Source organism: Hyla sarda, chromosome 10 (genome assembly GCF_029499605.1).
Source record: "Hyla sarda isolate aHylSar1 chromosome 10, aHylSar1.hap1, whole genome shotgun sequence".
In the NCBI taxonomy this organism is placed as follows: domain Eukaryota; kingdom Metazoa; phylum Chordata; class Amphibia; order Anura; family Hylidae; genus Hyla; species Hyla sarda.
This window is the reverse complement of record NC_079198.1, coordinates 120,759,656-120,774,486: the sequence shown is the minus strand read 5'-3', so window position 1 is coordinate 120,774,486 and position 14,831 is coordinate 120,759,656. Positions and strand designations below refer to the sequence as shown.

General features: G+C 43.7%; 1 protein-coding gene across 6 annotated transcripts in view; it reads right to left on the bottom strand.

Moving 5' to 3' along the window:
- Nucleotides 1–14,041, bottom strand: part of CLSTN1 (calsyntenin 1) — a 123,995-nt gene extending 109,954 nt beyond the window's left edge. For 5 of the 6 annotated variants that reach the window (XR_008848534.1, XR_008848535.1, XM_056544558.1 and 2 more), the window contains exon 1: nucleotides 13,718–14,040. Coding sequence is in view for 4 of the 6 variants with exons in the window: in XM_056544558.1 (XP_056400533.1) it covers nucleotides 13,718–13,796 (79 nt within the window). In the remaining 2 variants the exon portion in view is untranslated. Of the gene's footprint in view, nucleotides 1–13,717 lie in introns of all 6 variants that reach the window. The other variant, XM_056544560.1, reaches the window with a different exon arrangement.
- Nucleotides 14,042–14,831: the final 790 nt, after the last annotated feature.

The following is a 14,831-nucleotide window of genomic DNA, read 5'->3' as shown; positions in this document are numbered from 1 at the left end:
GGAGGTGACACATCACACTGTTCACATTTATTGTCGTTTCAGAGGCGACATATCACACTTAAGAATAATGCAAATCCTAAAAAGTGGTCAAAATCAGAGTCAAGTATAAGGACAGGATGCAGTGCTTTTTATACACTTGATAACAATCTTGTTGAGCTACTGAGGAAGGGACCAGGCTGCCCCGAAACATGTTTAGCTTTTATACTATAAGTGCATTTTCTCCTTATATAAAAACAGAGCACGAGAAAAAGAAGCCAGCCCTATATTAGTCAGCGTTTTAGTGTTTTCATAACGGCAGCTATATGCGATGTACTCCACTCCCACTTGGTCACTGGGTGTCTTTAGCCAGAGTCTGCAAAAGAACCGGAAGCGCAACAAGACGGGACTGTCAATGCACGGACTGGCTGGTTCACCAATTCAATAAACAGAAGCTGTATAGAACACAAGTATTAACCTGGTACTTATTTTGTAAAGGTACATAACAGATATTACTGTTGACAATACCTTACTATCGGTGTGAACTTACAAAGCATTTCACCATCAAGAATCGAATCAAGAACTTTATATTATCACCTACAGCAACATTCTGCCTATACATCACGTCACCACCTCCATATTGGTTTGGATATTGGCTACTGCTGTTTCTATCCAGCCAACTATTCATCTACAGTTTAAAGGAAATCTGTCATCAGAATCATGCGGACTAAACATGTTACACAGGCTTGTAGTGCGGGTGATCCTGATTAAAACGCTTCTTACCCGGTTAAAAATGGTTCAGCGGTTCTTCAGATATCTATATCTTTAGTTTTCTGTTATTCCCTGGCTTGGGACTCCGTGGGAGGTCTTATCATCTCGGACTCGGCTATACGTCATTGTAGCTGGGCGGAGCAGCCGCCCGGCTCATGAATATTCATGAACTTATCCTCTTAGTCTAACTCCTTTTTCTAGGTCTGGTGGGGAGGGCCGCGCATGCGCCGCGTTCCGTACACCAGGAAGCGGCATTCTCCCCCCGGCTTTTCACTCATGCCGCCCGTCTTCTTACTTGTATTGGGCCGCAGCTCGAGTGAAGCCGGGGAGGGAGAACGCCGCTTCCGGGTGTACGGAATGCGGCGCATGTGCGGCCCTCCCCACCAGACCTAGAAAAAGGAGTTAGACTACGAGGATAAGTTCATAAATTTTTCCTTTTTTTACTTTGGTAGTAGCTTTTTCTGCTCCATGTTTGAGCTGGAGTAAATTTAGTCAATTTTTAACCCTGTTGCCACTTTTTTTTTGCGCAGTTGCGACTGTCACAGTTAATAAATACCTGACTACCCGTAGTCCATTTTAAAATTATTACTACATAGTTAATTTTTGGAAAACTTGCTTTTCTCGCTTTCCAGTCAAAATGTCGCACGAAAAATCGCGTAGTCGCAGTTGCGACAATTATAGTAAAGAAAACCTGAATAAACCCGTTGATAAATGTCCATAATAGATATCAGAAGAAGCGCTGAACCATTTTTAACCAGGTAAGAAGCGTTTTAATCAGGATCACCCGCACTACAAGCCTGTGTAACATGTTTAGTGCGGGTGATTGTGATGACAGATTTCCTTTAACTGTTTATGGACTGGACCATTGGATGCACAGTTCATATTAAATATATGCAGCCTGGACTATTAGGTTCGCTTATCACTTCATGCCCCCTCTTTATTTTTATATGTACTTTGATTCATTATTGGTATATGCACTTGACATTCCTTTTTAAGTGTATATTTATTTAAAGGACATGTCCGGTGCTCACTTTTCTTATTGTATCCGTTCCGGGCTGCAAAAAAATAAATAAAATAAATAAAACAATATAAGCTTTCTCTTGCCTGCCTACGCTCCCCCGATGCTCTGGTACAGGCGTTCGGTCCCCGGGCTGTATTCTTCTTACTTCCTGTTAGCCCGGCACGTCACACGGAGCTTCAGCCTATCACCAGCAGAGGCGGGACATCGCTGCGGCCGGTGATAGGCTGAAGCTCCGTGTGACGTGCCGGGCTAACAGGAAGTAAGAAGAATACAGCCCGGGGACCGAACACCTGTACTGAAGTACTGGGGGAGCCTAGGCAGGTAAGAGAACATAAGAAAAGTGAGCACCGGACATCTCCTTTAACCCCAAGAGCCCTGATATATTTATTACAGACATCTACAGTCATTTTAGACTGTTTTATTCCATAATACATTTTTGATCAGACATTACCAATTTGCCTTCATGTCTTACCTGTTTACTTGTACTACACCCTTGAGGACCGACAATTTTTGGTCGTCTTAAATTTGCGGCAACTTTCACAACACTTTAATGGATAAGCTGAGAAAAGCCACAGTGCAAATCAATTCAACATCTCCTTTATCTGCCTCCACCAGCACTATTAGCATGTATGAACACAGCCTTACAGGAATTACCTTCAGGTAGGGGAGAAGGACTGAACTTATTTGGAATCTTTGTAAAAAAGAAGAAAAATTGTAACCATAAACCTCAAGGCCAATATCAGATAAACCGATACACGATGAATGTAAAAGAACCGTGCCTCAAATGTATGATAAAAGAAATGCATAAAATTATTAAAATGCATATACCAGAATTTGTATTAATAATAAACCTCCTTTCACAGGGCCCCTGTGAGGAGGTAAATGTAATACATATCACAAAATTTTAATGAATAATAGGTTTAAAATCGCACCACTGTATGCAATGTTGTATAATGTAATTATATAACGAATTATAGAATACAGTACAACATTGCATACAGTGGTGCGATTTTAAACCTATTATTCATTAAAATTTTGTGATATGTATTACATTTACCTCCTCACAGGGGCCCTGTAAAAGGAGGTTTATTATTAATACAAAATGCATTTTAATAAATGTACAGTGGTCCCTCAAGGTACAATATTCATTGGTTCCAGGACGACCATTGTATATTGAGACCAGAACTCTATGGAAACCTGGTAATTGGTTCTAAAGGCACCAAAATGTCATCCAAAAATAGGAAAAAGTGAGAATTAAAGAAAAATAAGTAGATAACTAATATAGATAAAGCAAATCCTTACATATAAAAAGTAAGAAAGATCTGCTGGGAGCTGTAATCACTGTCTATGTCAGTGTTTCCCAAGCATCGTCGGTGCTATCCATCGTCGTCATCACGTCGCTGCGCACGCCGTCCCGTCATCCAATAGGAGCGGAGTGCGACTGAGAGCGAGGATGCCAGGGAAGCAGAGGCCTTGCCGGAGCGTCGGGGACACCCCGGGAACGCGGCGACAGCGATGGAGGGTGACATCCAGGGCAGCGGTGACGGTCCGGAGCGGCGGGGACAGGTGAGTACAACTTCCAATACCAGGGGTCTACAACCTGCGGACCTCCAGCTTTTGCAAAACTACAACTCCCAGCATGGTTGGACAGCCAAAGGCTGTCCGGGCATACTGGGAGTTGTAGTTTTGCAACCGCTGGGGGCACCCTGCTTGGGAAACACTGGTCTATGTAGAGGACAGGAGCTTCTTCGAGGTCCTGTACAGTACACGCTATGTCCTAAAAAAAGTAACATGGAGTCGCCCTCACCTGGTGTCCAAAGGAGCAGGTAACCCTGGTACTGGTAAAGAGTAAAGAACATGTAATACCTCCCTGTACTGTAGGGGGGCGCTACCAGACACCAATCAGTCCATGCACTTCAGTAATACAGGTAAAGGAGTAGTACAGAACATGTAATACCTCTCTGTACTGTAGGGGGCGCTACCATACATCAGTCAGTGCATACACTTCAGTATTACAGGTGTTTTACCAGTGAATGCCCATTCCAATTTGTCAGTTTTTCCGGCCATTGACACGTTTCACAGATGTGGACTGTCCGTAACATTGTATGTTGAGTCTGGTTTCAACTTACAATGGTCCAGAAAAGACCATTGTATGTTGAAACTATTGTATGTTGAGGCCATTGTAAGTTGAGGGATCACGGTATACAAATTTATTAAAATATACTAATTTAGGTCACGCCCCTCCCATAGACTTGCATTGAGGGGGCAGGGCTATGAGACGTCACAAGCTCCCGGCGCCGGCTCCATCACTCAGGACAGTTTTTTCCAAACGCTGAGCAGTGGAGTACCCCTTTAAGCATACACATATCAAAAGATGTCATAAGAATATACATGAACATTTCTATGTCCATGTATAGCCTTCTGACATGTGTATGCTTAATAAAATAAATCATTTTGTGTATTTTTGCCATACTACTATCTTTTTTGGTGTGCGGTTTTATTTTTTATTAGGTGTTTGCTTTTCTCTCTTGGGTTTGTGTTGTCATTTTAACACCGACTAAGGCTGGGTTCACACTACGTTTTGTCCCATACGGGAGCGCATACGGCAGGGGGGAGCTAAAAGCTCGCGCTCCCGTATGTCACCGTATGTGCTCCCGTATGTCATTCATTTCAATGAGCCGACCGGAGTGAAACGTTCGGTCCGGTCGGCTCATTTTTGCGCCGTATGCGCTTTTACAACCGGACCTAAAACTGTGGTCAACCACGGTTTTAGGTCCGGTTGTAAAAGCGCATACGGCGCAAAAATGAGCCGACCGAACGTTTCACTCCGGTCGGCTCATTGAAATGAATGACATATGGGAGCACATACGGTGACATACGGGAGCGCGAGGTTTTAACTCCCCCCTGCCGTATGCGCTCCCGTATGGGGGAAAACGTAGTGTGAACCCAGCCTAATAGCACCCGAATACACTATACTGTATGTATTTTTTAGCTGAGCCCTCTCTGCTAGTTGTAGTTGAGCCTAAGGCTGGGTTCACATCACGTTTTTGCCATACTGTTTTCAATCCGTTTTTCTAAAGAAAACCGTATGGCAAAAAAACGGATGGAACAGTATGGGAAAAAGTAAACCGTATGCGTTTTTAAACAGTATACTGTTTTTAAAAGTGCATACAGTTCCATCAGTTTTTATAGAAAAAAACCCATACGTTTTTGAAAATGTTGTCCATTTTTAATGGGAGGGGTCTTGGGTGGGGACTTTAAGATGCAAATGCGCATGTGCCAAGTAAAAATGTATACGTTTTTCCCGTATGGAACTGTATATATGTGTGTTTCTCATTGACGGCCATGTTAAAAAACGTATGCGGTTGCATAACGGTTTTTAAACCGGAGTCAAAACCATGGTTGACCACGATTTTGTCTCCGGTTTAAAAACCGTTATGCAACCGCATAAGTTTTTTTTTTTTTACATGGACGTCAATGGGAAACGCACATGTCTGTGTCTGTGTATGCACAGTCTGTGTATGAGATGGGGGAAAATGTGCTCTTGAGCTTTTTTAAGCACAAATAAAACTTAGAAAACTTCATTTTGTTTAAACAAAGTATATTAGAAATATTTTTTATTTACCATAAGGAGTGAAATAGCAAAAATTAGTTTTAATGAGAGTGCCCATTAAAATTTGTCTCGCCTCTCTGGGATCACTTCCAATGTAACCACATAAAAACAGCCAACATATGAACTTCCCTGCAGATGTTTGTTGTTCACCCAGTAAGTGGAAACGGATTGATCATTTCCTAGGCAGAAAATACAAGAGTGCAAAATGTCATTCTCCTCCGGCCCCTAGACCGGTGTCCACGCTATGATCTCTTCACTGCTATCTGGCAGGCAGAAAAGAGGAGATACAGACAGGTGGAATCGGATAGCGGCCTAAATTCTCCTAAAATCACAGTCTGGAGGCTGCATTCAAAACCACTGAAACGGAGGCATTGAGCGCTGGGAAAGGAATGGCCGGACTGGAATAGCTCTCCTCACTTAGCCGTGTGTCTTCTAAACAAGAGATCAATCTCAGCGAGATCCAGTGAAGCGGATCACTTATAGCAGCACAAAGATATGGGAACCGTACGGTGGAAGGAGACCATGCCAGGCGTGCAATCTTCTACCATCAGCACAATGAATACTGTATTGGAGATCAATGAAGGCGTTACTTGTTCCATAACACTCCCTGCAGGTTTTTAATTTTCCAGGCCTTATGAGAACATGAACGCTCTGTGGGCAGATGGTGCCGCAGAAACCTCCAGCAATCCGCAGAATCACAAGGTCACAATTCTGCATTACCGCTGCCGTTGTTTATAAAGGTTCCTCGACTACCGCCCTACCAGGGGTGCATACAGGTAGTATATAGGACTGTAGTAATCACAACGTGTATACAGTCACGCTGACAGGACACCATTATTACCTTTTCTGTTTCCTTGTCACTGAACAAACAAAATAATTCTGTACGAGACGAAGCAATAAAAATCAGGTCACAGATGGAGTAAATGGCTTCGGCTATGTAAAGCTGCACATGAATATTTAGATATATATACAATATACATAAACAGACACGGCAACAAGGACCTGGTAACAATTCAATCTCTTTGTATTACAAATGTATATTTAGCGTCAAGAACTTTTCCAGAGAATTTTCAGCTTTGTCTCAATGGGATCCAATCCTATTTTCAGCATTAAATTCGCAGCTCCCATAGGGAATTGTATTACAGTCTAAATGCGGCCTTACTGCCATAGGAACAGGAATGGCTGCCAAACACCTCTAGCGTTGCTTATCTGCCATAGGAACCAAGCATTGGACAGGTTATAGCCCGCCATAAATGCCCGATTATCAGAAGGATCTCTCAATGAATATTTGTCTAAGGGTGCGTTCACACTGCGGAATCTCCGCTCGCTCATTCCGTCTGTCGGAGATTCCGTCTAGCGGCCAACGCCGAAAATACTTCGGCGCTAGGGCCACTGGGCACTGAGCTGTCACGATTGACGGCTATGCGGTGCTCGCGGAAACCGCACAAAGAATGAACATGTTCTTTCTTCGCGTGGAACAGTTTCAGCGGCGGAATTCCGCAGTATGAACGGGTCTCGCGGAGACCCATTCACACTAATGTTAAGTTCACGCCGCGGAATTCCACCCGTTGAATTCCGCGGGAATTCCATAGTGTGAACGTACCCTAAGGCAGCAAAGGGTTCTCCGCCTGTCGGGCAACTACAACTCACAGCATGCCCAGACAGCCGCAGCCAAATGTTTTGTAAAAGTTGGGGAACTCTGCCTTAAAGGAGCACTCCAGTAGAAAACTTTTTTTCTTTTAAATCAACTGGTGCCAGAAAGTTAAACCGATTTGTAAATTACTCCTATTAAAAAATCTTAATCCTTCCAGTACTTATTAGCTGCTGAATACCACAGAAGAAATTATTTTCTTTTCAGACACAGAGCTCTTTGCTGACATCACGAGCACAGTGCTCTCTGCTGACATCTCTGTCCATTTTAGGAACTGTCCAGAGCAGCATATGTTTGCTATGGGGATTTTTCTCCTACTCTGGACAGTTCTTAAAATGGGCCGAGATGTCAGCAGAGAGCACTGTGCTCGTGATGTCAGCAGAGAGCTCTGTGTTCCAAAAAAGAAAAGAATTTCCTCTGTAGTATTCAGCAGTTAATAAGTACTGGAAGGATTAAGATTTTTTAATAGAAGTAATTTACAAATCTGTTTAACCCCTTAACGACGCAGGACGTATATTTACGTCCTGCGCCGGCTCCCGCGATATGAAGCGGGATCGCGCCGCGATCCCGCATCATATCGCGTCGGTCCCGGCGCTAATCAACGGCCGGGACCCGCGGCTAATACCACACATCGCCGATCGCGGCGATGTGCGGTATTAACCCTTTAGAAGCGGCGGTCAAAGCTGACCGCCGCTTCTAAAGTGAAAGTGAAAGTGACCCGGCTGCTCAGTCGGGCTGTTCGGGACCGCCGCGGTGAAATCGCGGCGTCCCGAACAGCTGATCGGACACCGGGAGGGCCCTTACCTGCCTCCTCGGTGTCCGATCGACGAATGACTGCTCCGTGCCTGAGATCCAGGCAGGAGCAGTCAAGCGCCGATAATGCTGATCACAGGCGTGTTAATGCACGCCAGTGATCAGCATTAGAGATCAGTGTGTGCAGTGTTATAGGTCCCTATGGGACCTATAACACTGCAAAAAAAATTTAAAAAAAAAGTGTTAATAAAGGTCATTTAACCCCTTCCCTAATAAAAGTTTGAATCACCCCCCTTTTCCCATAAAAAAAATAAAACAGTGTAAAAAAAATAAAAAATAAACATATGTGGTATCGCCGCGTGCATAAATGTCCAAACTATAAAAATATATCATTAATTAAGCCGTACGGTCAATGGCGTACGCGCAAAAAAAATCCAAAGTCCAAAAAAGCGTATTTTGGTCACTTTTTATATCATTAAAAAATGAATAAAAAGTGATCAAAAAGTCCGATCAAAACAAAAATCATACCGATAAAAACTTCAGATCACGGCGCAAAAAATGAGTCCTCATACCGCCCCGTACGTGGAAAAATAAAAAAGTTATAGGGGTCAGAAGATGACATTTTTAAACGTATAAATTTTCCTGCATGTAGTTATGATTTTTTCCAGAAGTGCCACAAAATCAAACCTATATAAGTAGGGTATCATTTTAACCGTATGGACCTACAGAATAATGATAAGGTGTAATTTTTACCGAAATATGCACTGCGTAGAAACGAAAGCCCCCAAAAGTTACAAAATGGTGTGTTTTTTTCGATTTTGTCGCACAATGATTTTTTTTTCCGTTTCGCCGTGCATTTTTGGGTAAAATGACTAATGTCACTGCAAAGTAGAATTGGCGACGCAAAAAATAAGCCATAATATGGATTTTTAGGTGGAAAATTGAAAGGGTTATGATTTTTAAAAGGTAAGGAGGAAAAAACGAAAGTGCAAAAACGGAAAAACCCTGAGTCCTTAAGGGGTTAACTTTCTTGCACCAGTTGATCTAAAGAAAGTTTTCCACTGGAGTACCCCTTTAAGGCTTTTTATAAATATAGATGGCATCTAGACCATAATATCTACTAGGGGAGTAGTCTCCAAACAGTAAACATTCTGATGTTGCAAAACTACAACTCCCAGCATGCCCGGACAGCCTTAAGCTGTCCGGGCATGCTGGGAGTTGTAGTTTTGCAACATCTGGAGATCCACAGTCTGAAGACCACTGATCTATACCTAGATATTTTACATACATTAGACCCATACACTATACATAGATAGACATATAGTAGATAGTCTCTCTAGGTATTGGACTGATAAATTATACCTAGAAATCTGAAACACATGAGATATGGGTCTATATAGTGTATATCAGATATCTAGGATTAGTGCATTGATCTTTCTTATGCAGTGTTTTCCAACCAGGGAGCCACTTGTTTTTTGGGGTAAGAATGCCCAAATAAAACATCCGCACAGCTTTTTTTTTTTCACATGAGCCAAGTACGGTAGTACCTCTTTTTTTTTTTTCCACAGGAGCTAAGTACGGTAGTACCTCATTTTTTTTTTCTTCTTTTCCACAGGAGCTAAGTACGGTAGTACCTCATTTTTTTTTCTTCTTTTCCACAGGAGCTAAGTACGGTAGTACCTCTTTACCCCCTGTGGGCCAGGCGCTCTTGCTCGGATCCACAGAGTAGTTCACTAAGGCTAAAAAAAAAAAAAGGAGGAAAAAAAAAAAGAAACCTAGCCTATGCCTATGTTTACACAGCAGAATGTCCGTGCGAAATTCCGCCAGAATATTCGACACGGAAATCCTGCGACAGCAGAGTTCAATTGATTTCAATGGGATTCTACTGCACTGTGCACACAGTGAAATTTCCGTAGATGTTTCTGTGGCGAAAATCCTGATTCTGGCATCTGCAGAAGGAATAGACTTGTCTATTCCTTTTGTGGATTCAGCTCGGAAATGCATTGCTGTCTATGAGACGGTACATTTCCAAGTGCCCGCCAGATTATTCAAATGTGCGGGATGTCATTGCGCATTAAATCGGCCACGTGTACCCACCCAAGATTTCCAATGACATCAGATCAGTGGTGTCTAATTGGTGAACCTCCAACTGTTGAGAAACCATACATAGCAGATCATCGTAATCCGCCATGACTTGACTAATAATTTGGTTGTACAACTGCAAATCTATCCAATATCTGTACAGACAAACATCAGATACCTAAGAATTGTTTATTTTGGCCGATCCAGTCTATGAGAGGCTTAAAGGGGTTCTCCAGTGGAATTTTTTTTTTTTTATAAATGACTTCTATTAAAAAAGCTTTACCCTTACAGTACTTTTTAGCAGCTGTATGCTACAGAGGAAATTCTTTTCTTTTTGAATTTCTTTTTTGTCTTGACCACAGTGCTCTATGCTGACACCTGATGCCCGTATCAGGAACTGTCCAGAGCAGGAGAGAATCCCCTTTGCAAACCTATGCTGCTCTGGACAGTTCCTGACACAGACAGAGGTGTCAGCAGAGAGCACTGTGGACAAGACAAAATAATTCAAAAAGAAAAGAATTTCCTCTGTAGCACAGAGCTGCTAATAAGTACTGAAAGGATTAAGATTTTTAAATAGAAGTCCTTTATAAATCTGTTTAACTTTCTGGCACCGGTTCATTTAAAATAATTTTTCCACCGGAGTACCCCTTTAAGACAAGGACATACTCTGCAGCTAGAGATGAGCGAACTTACAGTAAATTTGATTCGTCATGAACTTCTCAGCTCGGCGGTTGCTGTCTTTTCCTGCATAAATTAGTTCAGCTTTCCGGTGCTCCGGTGGGCTGGAAAAGGTGGATACAGTCCTAGGAAAGAGTCTCCTAGGACTGTATCCACCTTTTCCAGGCCACGGGAGCACCGGAAAGCTGAACTAATTTATGCAGGAAAAGTCAGCAACCGCCGAGCTGAGAAGTTCGTGAGGAATCGAATTTACTGTAAGTTCGCTCATCTCTATCTGTAGCTCTAGTCTATATACAGCTCTAGTCTATATACATTGCCCCTAAACAGACCCATATTGTCCAAGCCTCATCCACGAGAAACCAGTTAAACAGCGAGAGCATTAAGACACATTCGGCAGAATCAGAACGCATTGTGCTAAAGGGATAGAACAAGTTGTCACAAGACTCGCACTATTATTGGACGCCAGCGATGCACACTCCAAAAATAAAGCCATTTCCCGCAGTATTGTCTTACTAGGACCCAATATATTTATATACACATCTGCCGAATGCCGCATATCTGTCAAATATAGCAACACGCCGCCTCGCAGCTCTCAGCTCTGTCAATCCTGCTGACATGGAGGACAGGACATCAAGGGTTAACCTTTCAGCAGCTCGTCGCCCCTACAACTATTCCTGGCAATGAGGTGTTTAGTCAAAGGACTCACGTCGATGCATATATATTACCGGGTGTCATGTGACAGGAGGTTCCTGCATTGCCTATACCTGGATTTACACAGATGCAAATATTTTGGCCTTTGTTACATTGTTGCATCAACAAACACATCCAGGCTCCTTAGAATGGCTGGAGGTCTAGGTAAATATTTCCATTCACAGCAGGAAGATGAAAGTTTATTAAGTGGCCGGAGGCATTAATACAGAGCGGAGGAGAATGAGAGGCAGGTCTCTTGTTTTCCTATAGATTGCGGTGTCTATTGTCTCCGTGTGTGTGTGTGTGGTCTCAAATCTATCATATGGAGAGATCTGCAATGCGCATTCCCACAGACCGGGGACAATCACCCTACAACGCTGCCTGGTCCCCTGTGCGGGATCCTTACAGTCACAAAAAGAAATGGATGGAAGTGTAAGATGTGCAGCTCCCTTGGGAAGGGGTTAATGAATCTGTGCACAAGGCAGATGAGGGCTCTCCACGTAGCCTGCGGCTCAGCTGCCTACCGACTACAGCGAGACCAAAACCGGCAAGACACACAGAGCCGCAACCCCTGTGCAAAACAAGCATCAGACATAGAAATGGTTAAAAGGCACTGCTCCTTTAAGAATTTTCTCCATAGCATAAAATAGATCCCCCCTCCCCACACACATCAGCTGGTGGTCTCTGCGTCTATGGCAACAGACCAATGAAATATTTACGATCAGACAGAAAATGGGCTATTTTTTCGTATGGTCTCTGGGGTATCAGTGCTACCAGGGGGCCCCCGAGCGAAAGGAGCATAGAGGAAGCTAGATAATGTATGTAAAATATCTAGATATAATGTATCACTTAGATATCTAGGTAGATATAGTGTATATCAGATATCTAGGTATAGTGTAAGGGTCTCATAGATCTGAGATCTTGGTATAGTGTATTGGTCTACCTAGAGCAGTGGGTTTCAAACTGTGGCCCTCCAGTTGTTGCAAAACTACAACTCCCAGCATGCCCGGACAGCCGTTGGCTGTCCGGGCATGCTGGGAGTTGTAGTTTTGCAACATCTGGAGGGCCACAGTTTGAAGACCGCTGACCTAGTGTATATCAGATATCTAGGTATAGTGCATTGATCTAGCTAGTGCAGTGTTTCCCAAACAGTGTGCCTCCAGCTGTTGAAAAAACTACAACTCCCAGCTTGGGTCTTTCTAGTGTATATCAAATATCTAAGTAGTTGGTAGTCCAGACATGCTGGGAGTTGAAGTTTTGCAACAGCTGTAGGTCCACAGTTTGGAGACCACTGGTATAGAGCATCTGTAAGATATCTAGGTATAGTAGGAAGGATGTGCAGATATATTGTATCAGTCAGATACCTAGGTATAGTGTGTGGGACTATGATATGTATTTAAGATACCTAGGTATAGTGTGTGGGACTATGTTATGTATTTAAGATATCTAGGTATAGTGTGTGGGACTATGTTATGTATTTAAGATACCTAGGTATATTGTGTGGGACTCATTTATATAAGATATGTCAATATACACTGTATCAGTCAGATATGTAGACATATATACACTGTATCAGTCAAATCTGTATATATATATATATATACACTGTATCAGTCAGATCTGTAGACATATATACACTGTATCAGTCAGATATGTAGACATATATATACTGTATCAGTCAGATCTGTAGACATATATATACTGTATCAGATATGTAGACATATATACACTGTATCAGTCAGATCTGTAGACATATATATACTGTATCAGATATGTAGACATATATACACTGTATCAGTCAAATCTGTATATATATATTTATATATATATATATATATGTATATACACACTGTATCAGTCAGATCTGTAGACATATATATACTGTATCAGTCAGATCTGTAGACATATATATACTGTATCAGTCAGATCTGTAGACATATATATACTGTATCAGTCAGATCTGTAGCTATACACTGTATCAGTCAGATCCGTAGACACATATATATATATATATATATATATACTGTATCAGTCAGATCTGTGTGTGTATATATATATATATATATATATATATACATATACATACACACACACACACACACACACACTGTATCAGTCAATCTCATTCTCTGGACGCTGCTGATGTTACTGAAGGGTTAGAAGCATCTATAGTAAGCATCTGGAATGGAGAGGGTTAAAGGGGTTAAGATTTGGTGCCAGGCAGCTGACCGCACAGTCCGGCAATGTCAGGTATGAGAATCCGGGGAGAATCTGGATACAAATGTAACAAGACAGAAAATAACGTCCGAAGCAGCCAAGTGAGCCAATAGACAGGCCGATCACTCGATAGACAGGCCGATCACTCGATAGACAGGCCGATCACTCGATAGACAGGCCGATCAATAGATGTGCCGGATATCTCCATGGTAACCGGGCTGAGCCCCGGGACTCATCCCCCACCCCCACCTCACATCCCCCTCACCTCGGGCGGCCAGGGCACCACACACCAGCCCGGTGACGAGCAGCAGGCAGGCCGGGTAGCACCGCCACATCCCCGGCATCTTCTCCGCCCTCCGCCTCCCTTGCTCCCGGTGCTAAGAGCAACCAAACGTCCCCTCCCACTCCTCTGCTTTTCCACCGGTAATCCGGGAGGGTGAGCGCCGCGCTCCTCGCAGTACGTGTCCCTGTCTCCTCCGCTGTGGTGATCGCGCTGTTCCCGGTCCGGTACCCGGTGCGGAGCTAAAGATGGCGGATGCTGCTGAGAAGACGTCTCTGTGTCTGCGGGCACCGCGGAGACCGGGCCCGCCCACTGCCACACCCACCAATCACTGCAACGTTTGCGTTCCAGGTCGGTGTAGCCACGCCCAGGTCAGGGTCTTTCCGTAGCTGCTATTGGCTAGCTGTGGGACGCAGGGTTTTTCCCGCCCATTGTGGGCTGAGGTGTTATACACATAGCAGGGCCGCCCCCTGCCTGAGGGATGAGATGGGGCAGGTTTGGTGATGGGCGGTGGGTGAGGTGCGGGAGGCATCGCCTGCATCCTCGGAGATGCTGTGCACCAGTGGCACTCCCTGGACCATCACCTTGTGCCCATCAGTCTCATGGATCTGGGTGACATTTACCTCAGGATACATCATGTCACCGGGTGCTGCCGCCTCTGCCCCTCAGGGACAGGCAGTATCCAGTCTTCGTGTCAGCTGCTTCTGAGATGTCACCAAGTCCTCTCTCTAAATACTGTGACGATTCCTGACCAGTACCCCCATAAGAGGACCTCAATGTGATACCAGCCAGTGCCACACAGTACCCATATAATACCATCCAGTGCCACACAGCCCATATAATACCAGCCAGTGCCACACAGTACCCATATAATACCAGTCAGTGCCACACAGTACCCATATAATACCATCCAGTGCCACACAGTACCCATATAATACCATCCAGTGCCACACAGTACCCATATAATACCAACCAGTGCCACACAGTACCCATATAATACCAGTCAGTGCCACACAGTACCCATATAATACCATCCAGTGCCACACAGTACCCATATAATACCAGCCAGTGCCACACAGTACCCATATAATACCAGCCA